Source organism: Durio zibethinus, chromosome 13 (genome assembly GCF_047325235.1).
Source record: "Durio zibethinus cultivar Kanyao isolate XHJ-2024 chromosome 13, ASM4732523v1, whole genome shotgun sequence".
Taxonomy (NCBI): domain Eukaryota; kingdom Viridiplantae; phylum Streptophyta; class Magnoliopsida; order Malvales; family Malvaceae; genus Durio; species Durio zibethinus.
The window spans coordinates 22,410,396-22,426,706 of record NC_143174.1 but is presented as its reverse complement, the minus strand read 5'-3'; the positions used below and the strand labels follow the sequence as shown (position 1 = coordinate 22,426,706).

The 16,311-nt window shown below is 32.7% G+C and overlaps 4 protein-coding genes across 4 annotated transcripts; 3 read left to right on the top strand and 1 right to left on the bottom strand.

Annotated features, from left to right (window-relative positions):
- Nucleotides 1-492: 492 nt before the first annotated feature.
- On the top strand, nucleotides 493-1,884 carry LOC111304175 (protein BIG GRAIN 1-like B). Its single transcript, XM_022900694.2, has one exon. The coding sequence runs from the start codon at nucleotides 620-622 to the stop codon at nucleotides 1,775-1,777; it is 1,158 nt and encodes a 385-aa protein (XP_022756429.2). The 5' UTR covers nucleotides 493-619; the 3' UTR covers nucleotides 1,778-1,884.
- Nucleotides 1,885-9,020: 7,136 nt separating this feature from the next.
- On the top strand, nucleotides 9,021-11,938 carry LOC111303066 (vacuolar protein sorting-associated protein 2 homolog 1-like). The gene is made up of 5 exons (XM_089742069.1): nucleotides 9,021-9,238; nucleotides 9,826-9,956; nucleotides 10,623-10,727; nucleotides 11,259-11,519; nucleotides 11,637-11,938. The coding sequence occupies exons 1-5, from the start codon at nucleotides 9,202-9,204 to the stop codon at nucleotides 11,772-11,774; spliced, it is 672 nt and encodes a 223-aa protein (XP_089598195.1). The 5' UTR covers nucleotides 9,021-9,201; the 3' UTR covers nucleotides 11,775-11,938.
- A 505-nt stretch (nucleotides 11,939-12,443) lies between these two features.
- On the bottom strand, nucleotides 12,444-13,981 carry LOC111303067 (RING-H2 finger protein ATL64-like). The gene has a single exon (XM_022899072.2). It carries the CDS (start codon nucleotides 13,402-13,404, stop codon nucleotides 12,931-12,933), a length of 474 nt encoding a protein of 157 aa, XP_022754807.2. The 5' UTR covers nucleotides 13,405-13,981; the 3' UTR covers nucleotides 12,444-12,930.
- Nucleotides 13,982-14,466: 485 nt separating this feature from the next.
- LOC111302571 (uncharacterized) lies at nucleotides 14,467-15,341 on the top strand. Its single transcript, XM_089742434.1, has 2 exons — nucleotides 14,467-14,720; nucleotides 14,974-15,341. Exons 1-2 carry the CDS (start codon nucleotides 14,510-14,512, stop codon nucleotides 15,213-15,215), a joined length of 453 nt encoding a protein of 150 aa, XP_089598560.1. The 5' UTR covers nucleotides 14,467-14,509; the 3' UTR covers nucleotides 15,216-15,341.
- The last annotated feature ends 970 nt before the right edge of the window (nucleotides 15,342-16,311 follow it).

The window sequence follows — 16,311 nt, the reverse complement described above, 5'->3', positions numbered from 1 at the left end:
AAGAAGTCACCTTAGAACCCCCATCAAACCAGTGAAAACTAAAAAGATTAAAATAAGGGTATCTTAGACAGACAGCAAACTGGTAAAAAAAAGTGAAACCCAACACTTAAACCTGTCACAGCCTGGCAGGCCGGCACCCCAACCCCGCCACAACCAAAATTTTTACCCGCACGCGCTGCACTCTCCTTTAAAACTTCTCCACAGCAACACCAAGTACACAACTCTTTCTCTCTCTCTCTCTCTTTGCTTTGTTTTGCTTTGCTTTTTCCTCGGTCCAAATCATCTCTTTTCTCTTCTGCTTCAAACTTATCTCTGTTTATTCAGTGCCGTACACAAACAGAAAAAACAATAAGCAAAACAGTCCAGTTCATATTGAGGAAGTTTCTTCTATTTGTCTTCCTTCTTTTCTTTTTTTTTCTATCACACGATCCACTTGCATTCTACATAATGTGTCTTTGCAGCTTTTGATACTCTCTAAGCAGACATTAAAGCTCTTAGCCACCTTCAAACGAACCCCTTACTGTCCTTTCTTTGTTTTCTTTCTCTAATCCCATTCCTCTGTTTTTTCCCTATATAAACCTCTGTTTCCTCTGTTTTTCTTTGTGTGTATGCAAAAAATATGTATAGAAGAGAGAGTTCCGTGAGAGAAACTAGGGTTCCTCAAAGAAGAACCCCTTCTTTCTCTTCAAGCCTTCTTGATGCTATTTACCGTTCTATCGATGAATCAAGTAATGGAGATGAAGCAACATTGTATCATTACAGGGAAACAAAAACAACCCTTGTTAAGGAGCAGAACTATGCTTCTTTGGAAGAAGAGAGAAAGGTTTCCAGTCTTCGACGGGCTACTATGATTGAAAATTGGGTTCAGAAGCAGAGTTGTCGTGGCTTAGCTGTGCATTTCAACTCAACTTCAAGTTCCTCGGATTCCAGCAGTGGCGGAATCTTCTCATCATCCGAAGCTGAGTCAAGTTACACAGAGAAATCAAGAAGATCAAAACCAGCTAAACTCGACAAGTCTATGCAGTCTAAAACAAGAAACTTTGACAACAGCAACAACAATGGCAAGCGAGAAGGCGGTGGGTTCACAAAGACCAAACTGAAAGCTTTGAAAATATATGGTGAATTGAAGAAAGTGAAGCAGCCTATTTCCCCTGGCAGTCGTATCACTAACTTTTTTAACTCCATTTTCAATGCTAATGCCAAGAAATTGAAGATGTGCTCCGTTGAGGTGTCAGATGATGTAAGTTTTGAACGCAAATCAAAATCCACATGTTCATCAGCCACTTCATCTTCCAGGTCTTGTTTGAGCAAAACACCTTCTTCAAGAGGTAATAAGTACAGTAATGGCAAGAAAATGTCAGTTAAATTTTGTCCAGTTAGTGTCATTGTTGATGAAGATTGTAGACCGTGTGGCCATAAATGTATTTATGAAGATGATCCAAGTTTAATGCCAACTTCAACTGCTCGAAAGAGTGCTAAAAGTTCTTCAAGAAAGGAGGAGCTGAAGAATTTTGTGAAGGAGAAAGATTCTGGAGTTAGCAATAAAGCAAGAGATTATCTACGGAGCTATCAAAGGAAGGCTACTGGTAAATTGGATTTGAGAGGCTTTATTGACGATTATGAGGATAATGATGATGATGCTTTGAGTTATTCAAGTTCTGATCTTTTTGAGTTGGATCATCTCGTTGGAATTGGAAGGTATAGAGAGGAGCTGCCAGTGTATGAAACTACTAGTTTGAAAACTAATCAAGCCATTGCTAATGGCTTCATATTGTAACTCAGTATCATCTTTCAAATCGTGATTATTGGTTTGGGGGGGTTCAAATTGAAAATTCAAATAATTTTTTCTTCTGATAATCATTATGATGATTTTATATGTTTGATTAGCTTTGAAAAAAATCAGTCTAAGATGGTGAAAATTAAAGCTTTTGAAGAGTGAAGATTCAATGTAATCTTCACTTAGAAAAACGTTAAAGCAATACATAAAGTCGAAATAGAAAAAAAAAAAAAAAAAGGTGAAAAAGGAAAAGCGAACATAAATCTTCTCCCCACGAGAGTAGGGAGAAAGTGAAAAGTCTACGCTTTTTCACTGCCTTAAGCACATGGCCTCAACATCCCAACATAAATTAGCTCCCTCTGGAGTCGCAGAATAAAAAATTTCCATAATTAAAAAGATTTGAGTTAAATACATATTTGGTACTGAACTTTCAAATTTTGGTAACATTGATACTTACAGAATTTTTTGTTATATTGATACATGAATTTTAATTCCGTAAGTCAATTTACCTCAAAAGTTAACTTTGTTAGAAAAAAAAAACTGATATATTTTAAATAATCAATCAAATAACGTTAGTTATCAACAAAATTTTACATTTTCAGCTCGATATTTTTCACATTGTGATATATTGGCCACGTTAGATATTAACCTAAAACCAAAAAAAAAATTTCATTTTTTAACCTGAATTAAAAAAGATTGAAGAAAGTAGCTTCTTTGAAAGAAGAAAAAATAAATTACTTTAAGAAAATAAACACTCGATGATTTTTTAGGACTAGATTTTTAGATTGAATCTTTATAATTGTTCCAAACTAAGTGATTGGAGTATGGTATTTAGGACAATCAATTCAGAAAGTTCAATTGATTGGGGTTTGTGTTTAGAGCAATGAATTTAGGATTTAAAATTTGAGGTTTAGGGCTATCGATTTAGGGTTTAAACTTAGGGGTTTAGGACAATCAATTCAAAAGGTTCAGTCAATCGGGAGTTTTGTGTTTAGGGTAATCTAAATTGAGGCTTTAGATTATTGACAATGTGGGTTAAACGTCTAAAAGGGGATATTAAAATTGACTCATAAAGTGAGAAATTGATTCAAAAGGTGGGACATTTGGTTGTAGATTTCAAGTTTGTCCATATAACTTAACATGTATTTGTGTTTTGTTTGATATTGATTTTTTATGATTTTTTATCGGTTGAATATTATATTTTAATATTATTTATATTACGTTGAGTTATGTGACGTTTGTATTTCTTGAATGATTTATTAATTTTGAACTCGAGATAAATTTACTCTCTATCATTTAAAGAGGATAAAAAAAAAAAAAACAAAAGAATTGTAGCAGCTTCGCTAATATACCCAAAAAAATCACATGATTTCAAACCCATACTATAATCCCTCTTTGTTTTTATCAACTATTTTTTCTTCTTCTTCTTTTTAAACTTTTAGAGAAGCTAATTTCTTGAATTTTTTTATTTCAATTAAAAAATAAAAGTGTTAAATTTTTTTTTTTATTTTAGGTTGATATTTGATGTAATTAATATATAATATCCCTAAAAAAAATCAAATTGAAAACGTGAAATTTTATTGACAGCCAGCATTATTTAAATGGTCATTTACAATACATTAGTTTTTTTTTTTTAACGAAGTTAAATTTTGAGATAAACTAACTTATAGAATTAAAATTCAAGTATCAATATGATAAAAAAATTTTTTAGGTATCAAAGTGACTAAAATTTGAAAGTTTAGGGGCCAAATATGGATTTAACCCAAAAAATTTTGCTTGTTTCTGCACCTTTGAATGTAACACAGTTTTCTCTCGTCACTGCAAATTCCCATTGCCTTGAACGGACTATTGCATCCATACTTAGATTTCTTTGACAGCTCCTGTTTCTCTGGTTGAGAATATCGTCGGCTATAACATTGAATATGGACTTTGAATTCCAAAAGAGTAGACAAAGGGACAGTTGATCCTTGCCATCGCCAACTATCGAGTTCCATAAATTCTGTCTGTCTGAAATTGTACTTGTACTATCATATACAGAAAGGAATCTCAAGGATTTCTTTCTATTAGAGCTGTTTGTGGGGATATCATTTCTTGATTTGGTGGGATAGGACCACCAGCTTTGAATATTATTAAAGACATCAACTAGTACCTGTAGTTTTACCCTAGCGTCAGCCAGATTCTGTACTCATTTATCTCCCTGACAAATAGATTCATTTCTTACAAATTGATGTCAAAAAAAGGCTTTTCCAGGGTGAATTAATTTTCCCAATTTTGGAAAACCAAATGATTAATATAGTTGATACATTATCTGGTGTGTGGACTTCTACTGGTATGGAACTCAATTATGGGCCGATCAAACTTCAATCAGAAGAAAATTCCAATCTGATGATCAAGATGTCCAATACAAAATTAAATGGATGAACAATGGTAATTCTTTGCAGACAAGTAGGGTCACACATAAGGAATCTCAGAAGTCAAAATACAACAGGATCAGACATGATAGCAAAAAATCCAAACCAACTTTTGCACTAGAGGAAAAAAAATTATAAAGTTTGTGAGCAACCATGTTTTCTTTGGGATGAAATGGGACAGCAGAGACTGGCCACCATAGTTGACTTGATTACCTCGATCAATTACTCTCGTACTAAAAGAAGAGATGAAATACCCCATTCAAAGAAGAGAAGGAAAAAATGGAGAAAATCCATAAAGTATAAACTCTCTTTCCACTTGAGAATGGTGGGAACATTTATTAAGAGTAACACATGTCATCTTCAACTTTATTGGATTGAGATGCGTTCAAACAGGACTTTGAAATAAAGATAAGAGAATCAACATGATCCCTTTCAACATGTCACAGCTCTCTCTTTCTCCCTCTCACTTGCGGCATGTCATGATCTTCAACAACTTAGCTATTGTTCTGTAACAATTTTGTTCACAAAATAATGCTCCCTTCCCCATTTAGCCGCGTTAGCATTTAAAGTTAAAACACATTCAGATTCACATTTGAAAAAAAAAAAAACCCTTCATTTGATGACTTATTTTTTTGTTTGTTTCATATAATTGAAACAACTTCAAGGCAGCAGTAATCCTTTCCAGGGCAGTTCTTATTGGCCAGCAACATACTGTTCCTGTTTACCGTTCAGACTTCGGGGAATGGTAGAAGCATCAAAGCTTCTTATGTTTATGGCAGAAAAGAAATGTCCGGACTCTGATGCTTATAAAATTTCTTAGAAAAAACAATAATTAACCAATAAAAATTAAGGCTCCCCCCCCCCCCCCCCACTAAAAAATGAAAAAGACAAGAAGGCTTAAAATTAGAGCAAGAAAGCAATCGATAATACACGTAATTTGCCAGTAAGTAGAAGTGGAGCATGTTTCTCAAAAACCAAACACAAATCTGTGGTACATAACCTTGCAAGTTTCCAAAATATTGTAACAAATGCATGTGGAACAATGTCCTTACCAATACGTTAGCAGTATTATTTAAGCCAAGGACCACTTCCCAGCTATAGTAGCTGGTTTTATCCTCCTCCAGAGCCAGGCCTCTTCTCTTGTCTTAATAGAACCATGCATGTTTGGTCACTGGCGTCACCAACTTCTGGTTACAATGCACAATATGCAAGGCTATTATCGCGAGATCATGGCCATAGCCCACAAAAGACAATGTCAGTCTATAACGATGCCCAAACACTAATTTATAAGTGTATGCAACCTTTGTTTTGTATCAATGAATCAGTATTTTGGAGAAAGGTATGCCCTCTATTACAACTTACAGCCAATTTGGATGAAAAATGGTTGAATTTTTTTGGGTGGAGACAGAAATTTGTAAAGAAATTGAGTGAACAAGAGGAAATTAAAACAGTAAATCACATTTTTTTTACTTATTAGGTGAATCAGTTAGTAAAATCCATTCAGTTTCTCGATAACTGTAGCTAATTTGCAAAAGTACTGTGTGTTTAAGCTAACAATAATTTCAAAATGGGGCCTTTGTTTCTGTTGTGTCTGAGTTCAAGGCACGTCCTCTGCTGCCAGTAGCTGGCATGGCAAGCCACCGAGGAGCGCGTGAAGTACAATAAAATGAGAGTGAGATGACAGAGCCGCACGTGACCGCCTGCCCTTCTCTGTACAAAAGCATGTTTATCAAGCGCACGTGTGCTTAGTTCAGAAGATGTTAAAAATTTACAGCAACTTTTGATTTTAAATGCGGTAAAGGTACGTAAAAGAGAGCGTTTTCCCCGCGTGGGTATAATAATCTTTTTTAGCCTCAATTCCGCTGTCAGAAAAAAAGTATTGACACATTGTTTAATGCATCTGCTAAATCCTCCACTCGCTCGTAGTTTGTTGAAATTCACGCTCTTGGTGTTCGGACTGTTTGGTTCAGTCTTGGTTTGGGCTTATTTGCGGTCCAAAAGACTCAGTTCTCAAAGTGAAAATATTGCTATTAAATCAGCAACATTGTCTTTTGTTTTAGCTTGCTGAATTAGGTTTCTTTGCTTTCATCAACCAGCACCTTACATTAATTAAATTTATGATATACCATAATGCTTCCATGTAGGTATGTGAGGTGGTCTAAATGTTTCATCACACAACAAAGTTTGATGATCCATTATGAAATTGAATGGTAAGCCTACCGTGCACAAACTTACAATTCATATAGTGCCAACGGACATGATAATTTTAAAAGTTAATAATATCAGTAATCAATAAATTTTGATTTAAATTTTAAAAAATTTTAAAAAGATATTTAATTACTCAAAATTATTTTATTTTGATCATTTCATTTATAAAATAGTCTAAATTGATAGTAAATATCAACTAAATCACGAGATGAGACCATCTAACATTTCAATAATAGATGAAGGATCAAAATATAATTCTCTTAGAATTTAAAAATCAAAGGCGAAATTGTTTCAAAATTTATATATTTCATTCACATCTTACAAAAATATTAAATTTAAAATTATATTTGCATTTTTTTGTTATAATATAACTTATTAAATAGATTTTTGTGCTAAATACAAAATAGATATTCAAAACTTAAAATTAAGTTAAAAATTTTAAATTCTTTTTAAAAAATTAATATATTTTAAAACAAAAAAAAATTAAAAATATTATTTTACTTATAAGTCATAATAAAACATATTATTTCTATCCAAAAATTTTATTTTTTAAAATATTAAATATCTTTTATTTTTCCTTTTTAAATATATTTTATAAAAAAATGCTATTTTAAAAAGAAAAAATAAAAAAAATTTTAAATTATATTTTGTTTTATATGAATATAAAATTTTTATATTTTTGAATAGATTAATAAAATCTATTTTTGAAAATGATTTGGAAATCTCTACATAATATTTTAAAATGATATAGAGTTTTTATTTAATTTATTAAACAGATATAAAAATTTTTATTGAATTTTTTAAAATGATATGTAATTTTAACAAAATTATTTTAAAATTTTCAACTTAACTTTAATTTTTTGAAAATATATTTTCTATTAAAATATTATTTAATCGATAAACCATATCATAATAAAAATTAAAAAATATTTAAATTATAATATTTTATAAAATATATTTGAAAATTGATATTTTCCTTTTATTTATTTTTTATAAAATATATTTGAAAAAGGAAAATAAAAAGATATTTAATATTTTATAATATATTTGATGGATAGAAAATATTATTTTTATTATTATTTATGAGTAAAATAATTTTTTTAATCGAAAATAATTTTTCATTTTTTTAAAGAATTTGAATTTTTAACTTAATTTAAATTTTTAAAAAACTATTTTCTATTAAAAATAAAATATTACAAAACAAAATATAAAATTACAATTTTAAATTTAATATTTTTATAAATATAAATGAAATATATAAAATTTTGAAGTAGTTTTATCTTTGATTCCTAAACTTTGAGAGAATATTACTTTAATTCTTCATTTGTCATGTGAGATGTTAATTGATATTATCACATAATATCAACTACCATTTATCATTAATTTGGACGGTTTTGTAAACAAAAGAATCAAAATAAGATAATTTTAGACAAATAAGGATCTAATTAGAATTTTTTAAAGTTTAAGGATTAAAATAAAATTTAGGTCAAAGTTTAAGGACTACGTTGCTATTAACTATAATTTTAAATAAGATATATTGAAATGATATAAAAATATATAATTGACATGATTTCAAATTTTAATAAAATTATAAATTTAATAAAAATGAAAAAATATATTTTATTTTTGACATATTATCAAGTTATAATTAATTATTTTCATGTTTTAGACGTTTTTAATTCAAAATAGATAAATATAAATCCACAAATTATCTTACGACCAATATAAATCTATTTTTTAATTAAAAGGTCTATTTGAATAAGAAGCAAAATTGATTTTGACGAGATTAAAAGTGATGAAAAAGATATTAGTTATCATAATGAAGTAATTGAAATTAACGATGAAATATATGTTTGAATATATTTGATATTAAAAATGCAATGACAATAATAAGGTGAATAGAGCGAAAAGAAAAATTATTATTAAAAATATTAAATTAAAACTTATATAAAATAAAATTTATGATATATATTTGATATTTTTGAAATTAATAAATAATTAAAAATTATTAAAATGATTTTATATCAAATAATAATGAGATTAAAATTTATATATAATTGAAATTTTAGTACATTGGCATTTATGAAATTAATTAATTATTAAAAATTTCAGATTTATTATTATTTAGTTTTTTAATAAAAAAAAATAGCCAAATAAAATTTTGATCAAAATAAATAAACAATTAGAACTTGAATAAATACATAAATAATAATTAACTATTTAATTATTAATTAGTTTATTATATTAAATTTTATTCAAAAATTTTAAATAAAATATAAAATTTAAGTGACAGACATTTTCATCGTTATTTGTAGTTTGAAAGGTAAAAATGAAAAGAAAAAAAGAGAAAGAGCTGCACTGATGTTTGCCAAACAATATCTTAATTCAGTTAAACAAACCGACTCGACTGCACCATTAAGCTCCAAGGCATGGGCTGAAAAACTCGGAAACCTTTGGTTTACGAATTTTATTTTTTCTGAATCTAACTATCCCTTATCTATTTCTCGGTTTGGTTTAGTTGACAAACTGTAGCCGAGTCATAAATATGGACCCTACCATTATAGATAGCGCCACGTGTGAATTGGAATTGATTATTCCGATTCGTGTTCCTCAATCTCTACACCACGTAAAGAGTTAAACAAAGGAAAGTTGTCTACGCGGCGGAGCGATCTAACTACCTCCAAGAAGCCATCTCTTCCCAAATCCAACCATAAAAACACAGAGACAATAACGTTTTGTATCAGATCGGATCGTCTCAGCCTCCTTCAATTCATTCTCTGACTGTTTTCCTAACACTGATCGAACATGAGTTTCCTCTTTGGCCAGCGAAAAACTCCCGCAGGTATCAATTTTTTTTAAATAATTAAAATTGGTGCGATTTTTTGTTTTGATCGTTCCGTATTGAGTTTGATAAAGTGGTTCCTGATAGAGGGTCTTAGTAATTGGGTAATTAAGTGATTAAAATAATAGTTGATTGTATTTTGCTGATAATTATTTTTGGAAATCGAATAAATTTTTTTATTAGAACTAAGAATTTCAACATCGAATGCTCAAAGTTCTGTAAATTTTAGAAATGTTTGTGAATTATGCTATGTGGTATTTATTTTTTTATTTGTTTTAATTTTGGATAGTAAAATCGATCATTGCATGGTTGCTTGTTCATATTTGTATCGATAGAGTTTTAGAATTTATTGAACGGAACTGTTTATCGCCATCGTGTCTAAATTTCACGTTGTATTCTTATGAAAGATGCAAGCTAACTGAATAGCTGGGTTGTGCATTGTATGGGGTGAATTAAATGGTGTTGATTTTATCTTTTGTTGATGGGTTTTGGGAGGTATTTAGGCCATCAATTTGGATGGTGTTATTCATTTTTTATTGAGATGTTGGGTAGTGATATATGAGAGTATTGATGGGTTTTGGTTTCAGAGCTTCTGCGGGAAAATAAGAGGATGCTGGACAAATCCATTAGAGAGATAGAGAGGGAGAGGCAAGTTCTACAGACCCAAGAGAAGAAACTGATTACAGAGATAAAGAAAAGTGCAAAGCAAGGCCAGATGGTGAATACTTTTTTCTAAATCAATAGTGTTTTTCTTGCTTATCTTTTATGTATGTGTTGTTAAATTCCTCTTAAAAGTGGTATGCATTGGATAAAGTGATGATCAGCTTGAAAAGTTTATGTTCTTTTAGGCAATCATGAGCAAAAAATATTTTTCTTTTTTGGTATACATGAAGTTGCTTTGTTGGTGATTTAAATGTAACATGATGTGATTCAGTGCTTGATGACTCTGTTTTATGTGTGTATGGCATGTTTGGAAGGATTAGTTTGATTTATTTGTGATTGATTTCAATCACTTTCACTGATAGACATCATGCAATTTCTTTAAAAAGTTGATGTGCTTTTTTCTTCTTCCCTTTTTTTTTTGTAAAGAAAATGCATCTATTATATGTGTCACAGTTTGTAATTTTGGCATTTTGGCAGCTTGAGTTTTGTGTATATCTATGTTTTTTCTTTTAGTGGAGTGATGTAGTCATTGCTTTTCTCATTGTGCATCAAGATTGTGTTTTCCATCTCTCTTGGGGTAACTAGGTTTTTTATAACTACTAGACTTATAAAAGTTATTATACATGATCTACATGATCTACGTGCATTAAACATGAATGGGCTTTCATGTCCACCTGGCCTACTACCTCAACATGTTTTGATTGATGGAATCTTATTTCAGGGAGCTGTAAAGGTGATGGCAAAAGACCTTATCCGAACACGACATCAGATTGAAAAGTTTTATAAGCTTAAATCACAGCTCCAGGGTGTATCTCTTCGAATTCAAGTATGTATTGTTATCTATCCATTTTATCTGTGTCAATAGCTTGAAGTGTGCAATTATTTTTCATCAAAGTGTTTTACATGGAAAATTATGGTCTCTGTCCTGCTTGGTAAGTAGATGGAAGTCGGTAGGCATAACTATTTAGGTGCTATTTTGGAAAGTTTTGAAATATGTTCTGCTTCTTGCATAGGAATAAATATGACTTTATTTTGTTTGCCAAATGACAAAAGAAGATAAGTTGAAAGATCAATCTAGCTCTATTCTCATCTGAAGATGTTGTTAAGGGTTGGGGGATAAATACTTAAATTTAGCAGTCACCTGATGCGATGAGGAGAGACACTTTGTCTGCTGGTTGTCTCTGGCAGGGGATAAACAAATTGTAATGATCAAGCTGACTTCTAAAATGCCTTAGGCTACTTGAAGTACATTTCAAGATTGAAGCCTTGTAAATTCTATAAGTTGTTTGCAACCTTTGATGCTATTGCCTATATATGGTACAGTTTAAAGCTTGATAATTTTCTGTACAACTTCCAGACATTGAAATCAACACAAGCAATGGGAGAGGCAATGAAAGGTGTGACAAAGGCAATGGGTCAGATGAACAGGCAGATGAACTTGCCATCCTTGCAGAGAATTATGCAAGAATTTGAGAGACAGAATGAGAAGATGGAGATGGTGACTGAGGTGATGGGTGATGCAATAGATGATGCTTTGGAAGGGGATGAGGAAGAGGAGGAAACAGAAGAACTTGTGAACCAAGTTCTTGACGAGATTGGAATTGACATCAATCAAGAAGTACTATTTTCATCATTTCTATTCAACATAGTGCTCATAGCTTGAATAGGCTTCCTTTCTTTCCCAAATTAAGTTGTTAAGACGTACTAACTCTGCTTATTTTGATCTGATTCACAGCTTGTAAATGCACCATCAGCTGCTGTTGCAGCACCAGCCACAAAGGGTAGGGTTGCGCAGGCAGAAGCAACTGGGAATGATGACAGTGGGATAGATAGTGAATTACAGGCAAGGTTAGACAATTTGAGAAGGATGTAGTAAGTATGCCCAATTAGTGTTGTATAACGTAGATATCACCTCTATGTTGGAAGGTGAAAGTGCATTTGGATTGTAACATTCGGGAAAACTTTGCCAGAATTTATTGATTCAGGATTTGGAAATACATGGAAATTATAATAAATTACTTTTTGTAAATTTATACATGCTTTGGCTGTAAATAGGTTTTGTATTTACTCTATTTGGAGTCAGCTTTGCAATTTGTGGCACAATTTTTGGACTTGTTACCTTCTGTGTACATCTATGCTCATGTCCATTGCCTCATTTGTGTTGGATGGGCAATCTTAAAAGTATGAAGATTGTTGCTGCTGAAAAACTCACCGAATGAGCTCTGGAATTGCAAGATACATTGCCAAGATTATGGTTGTCGGGAACACATGTTACTGTTTGGTTTTTTAAAGTTAAATGCATTGTCGATGGTAAGAAGCGTTGAGTTTGTTTTACCCGAGGAGCTAGATCAGTGGGTTCTGTAAGAGAAGTTTCTCGTGCTGGTCAACTAGTCTGGCATTCTTTAGTTTGCTTTTGTATCGCTTACTTCAGATTTTGGCTTGACCGCTTGAACGGAAGCTGCAATTCCGAGCTTTGGTCTTGCATAACTTGCATTGCAGTGTGTAGCACCTGCCATAGCGGGCACAAAAATGTAGATAGATGGCTGAAATTTCTTTATTTTTCAATGGGATCTTTATTCGTGTCATTGTCAGCGGTGATTCACTTCTAAGAAAACTGCATTATCCGCCAGTAATTGATAGTTTTTTTTTTTTTTTTGTTTAACGCTAGTTGTTAGTTGTTACAGGGAAAAAGGGTGTATTGAATATGCTGCATGGCAAAACTTGGCTTCTATATACATATGGAAGCGACATGGCTGGCCAGCATTAATCCCTGGCCCATTTGGAGCACCAAAAGCGTGTTTAGTGTATCCGTGGGCAACTGGCTGTCTTAAATTCGTCATTGCAACATTGTGGCGCATCTCATCTTAGGCCCACAAACACCAGGACAGGAACATACAGGGTTTTAGACTTCCCCAACCTAATCAATCAACAGAGAGAGAAAGCAAAGAGAAAAAACATCAAACAAAAATGGAGAACTCAAGCTGCGCTGCCTGTACTGAGCAAACTTTCTCTGGAGTTTCCCGGTGAATTCACCACTGTGTGTCGATGACACAACGAGAAGGATCCACAGAGGCACGGCAAAGCGGGCAATCAAAATGAGAATACAACCACTTATCTATACAAGGGGCATGGAAAGAATGGTTGCACCTTGGTAGCTGCCTCACCTCCTCGCCATCTTCGAAAACTGATAAGCAAACTGCACATTCGTATTCTCCACCAGGGTCTTGAGACCCCATGTTGCTGCTTTCCTTCTTGTATTTGAAACTTGACAGCAAGTTCCTGCTTTGCTTTTCAAAACGCTGGCTGGCTGTGATTTGTGCAAGCCTGGCAGGTCTCTGCCTGGAGTCATCCTGGCGCTGCGTGCACCAACGGATAATGATAAGGTTGCATATAGCCAGCACGATAGCAACTGTTCCCACAACGACCAGGCCCTGATAAAGAATAGGCAAATTTGACTTTGGCGAAAGGGGAGGAGAAGGGCCTGGAGTGTCTTCCTCTCTCATATTGAAAAAAAGAGGGTTTTTTCAGATATGGCAAAGGATTTACAAAGGAAGTGAGTATTATATGTAGAGATAATCATCAAGAGAATCATGTACATGGGCATAACAAAAAAAAAATGGTTGTTAATCTAAAAGCTGTCGTTGTTATGTAGTCGTGGAGCAACTGTTGAATAAAATATCTGGCCAAAGAGAATGAAGACAAAGCAAACGTTCAATCACTAGATAGCGAACAAGGGTGGTGGTCAAAGTGATTGAAGTCTTGGTAGGAAACCTCTCCTTCTCTCTCACTTCTTTTTTGTCTGCCTCATTTCTTTGCCTATGGACAATAGAATATGTGTGGAAAAATAGTTGGTACATGAAATCTAAGAATGATGCAACCATGAGTGAGCTAGGAGATCAATCAGTTCTCCCAAAAGCATATAATAGCCAAACAAGTCATGTGTCTCTTACAAGATTGAATTGTTTTTATTCGCATCTCATTGTAAGACTCGAATCTTTTGGCACAGTCTAGTACACAAGGCCTAACAAGAAGATGGCCCAGTCATTTGATTTCATCTGAGGGGGTGGGTCGATCCTTCTATGTATGAAAAAGAAAAAAGGAATTACATGCAATTGTTTTTAAGTTAGCTACTGTACTAATTTCTCGCTTAATTTAGTTATAATAACCGGACAGCCAAAAGCCGTCTGCTACATGCCTGATGCATCATGCATGGCTGGCCTATATAAATGGGCTGTGAAAAGACATTTTTATATAAGTTGGAAACTGGGATAGCAACATTCACTGCTATTCTTTCTTACTACATTGTTCAAGATCTTACTAAAATTAGCAATAGTGCAAAAATCATATGGGGGGAATTAGTTGTCTAATCGATAAGTGCAAAATTTTGGTTCTACAATTTGTTTCTAGTTTTGGGAATTCTGATATAAAACAGCATTCCGGTTGGCTGCAGCAGGGGTGCTGCGTGGGATTGGGATATAAGCCTGGATAAGAGTATATGAGAAATTTTACCGCTATCCAAATATATTGGTTCACATGCTGTGTTTAACTTGAGTTTTGATCCCAGATTGTTCGTTGCTGTTCTTTCTTTGCTTTTCTCTTCTCTTCTCAATGGCGACCTGTAATGTTAGCTCTGATGTATTATTTGAAATCCTATCGAGAGTGGAATTCCAGACGCTGTGGAGGTGTAGACTTCTCTCAAGGGAATGCAACAGTCTCACCTATGAATCAAGTTTCAAGCGGCTTCATTGCCAGAGAACAAACACGATAGCCCGATATTTTATTCAAAGTCTAAAAACAATATGTACCATTCAACCTTTTTGTCCATAGACAATCCAGGTCTTGATCCTGACTTGAGCCTAGATAATTTTCTACCTGATCGGCCTGTGAAGATTCTAGCTACTGTTGCTTAAGGTCTGATGCTTTGCATAAGCCAATCAGAAAACCGCTTTATATTTGTAAGCCTAGCACTCGGCAGTGGGAAATTATACCCAGTCCAAATCCTCGATGTTTTACTAGAAAGTTAGCCAAGGTGGTGCTTAGATCAGACCCTTTGCGGTTCAAAATAGTGTGACTCTCAGATGGTGAGTACAAGGATTCCGCGCCTGAACTCGATGATTACAAACGTTTCCACTCTGAAATTTTTGATTCAGATGTTTGGGGTTGGAATCAATTAGATGATTTAATGTTGTCTTCCAAAAATTTTTCAACTCCCAACATGCTATATCAGCGTACAGTGGGCCGCATTGGCTTACTCTTAACGATGAGAAAAATAATTTATTATCATTCTACGAAGACAAGCACAGTCGGGAATTGATTTCACTGCCAGATTCACTATGCCATAGACAACATTGGCATTCTGTCAATCTTGCAGAATAAGAAGGGAAACTGACAATAATTTATGTGAGAGCAAATATTGATTCTGTGAAATTTTGGACAATGAAAAATTATTATGGGGAAAAGATTTGAGGAAACAACACTATTTAAATTTGATAGCATTTAACAAAGAGATTGGCCATTCTTCGGCTGTTTCCTTTTATAATGCTGATACTCTGCTTATGATCGGATTGTACATCGCAATATTTATAATTTTACGAGTGGTCAATTCTATCATTTAGAGTTTCAATCAAAATACAATTATCCAGAATCAGCAGCTTTTGTTCACACGGATTATGTGCCAGTCCAGTTAAGACGACCAAGTATTGTTTACAGCCCCAATTTTTTTAGTATTTTGGTTTTTTATTCTTTTCCTGATTTGCTTTATTCGAGATATATAAACTTGAATAATTCAATCTTTTATCTAATATTTTTTATTTGGATTTATGTTGTTATTAAAAATTCTATTTCTTACAAATATTTTATGTCTTGTCTAATTTGCTTTTGTGCTTGAAAATTGTGATGAATGTAGTATTATTCTTTTATTAATTCTTTAAAATTCATCAACAAGGATACAAAAATCTGTAAATACTTTAAAAAAATGTGTTTGTTTAATGGTATGGTTTTATAAATATAAAATATCAAAAATTCAAATGTTATGATTAACAATTTTTTAAAAATAATTATATAATACGATTAATGCTTAAAATCGGTTCCAAACACTGATTTGATCCGGTTTAATCCAATTGAAACGAGGAATTGACTGCAAACAGCCTATTCAATACATTTCATTGAACAAAATAGGTCTTCGATTTTTAATTTAACCGGTCCAGTTGACCTAACTGATCCGTTTTTAAATCACAGCTAAATACGTCATCCAAATAAAAGGTCACCTACTTTCTTTCACAGGTAGTTGAGTGTTATTATCACGAATCTAAAGAAGAGTCTTAAATCTCACATCGAATATAATAGGAGGGTCACTGAAATATAAAAAGATTCACAACACTTTCGTCTTGTGAGACGTCTTTTGTAAGACA

Bases quoted from the DNA above. Each gene is read 5' to 3' on its own strand.
- LOC111304175 (XM_022900694.2), top strand. From the start codon at position 620: ATGTATAGAAGAGAGAGTTCCGTGAGAGAAACTAGGGTTCCTCAAAGA.
- LOC111303066 (XM_089742069.1), top strand. From the start codon at position 9,202: ATGAGTTTCCTCTTTGGCCAGCGAAAAACTCCCGCAG. The intron at 9,239-9,825 runs GTATCAATTTTT...TTTTGGTTTCAG, and splicing joins CCAGCGAAAAACTCCCGCAG to AGCTTCTGCGGGAAAATAAG. The intron at 10,728-11,258 runs GTATGTATTGTT...TACAACTTCCAG, and splicing joins GTGTATCTCTTCGAATTCAA to ACATTGAAATCAACACAAGC.
- LOC111303067 (XM_022899072.2), bottom strand. From the start codon at position 13,404: ATGAGAGAGGAAGACACTCCAGGCCCTTCTCCTCCCCTTTCGCCAAAG.
- LOC111302571 (XM_089742434.1), top strand. From the start codon at position 14,510: ATGGCGACCTGTAATGTTAGCTCTGATGTATTATTTGAAATCCTATCG. The intron at 14,721-14,973 runs GTCCATAGACAA...AAATAGTGTGAC, and splicing joins ATGTACCATTCAACCTTTTT to TCTCAGATGGTGAGTACAAG.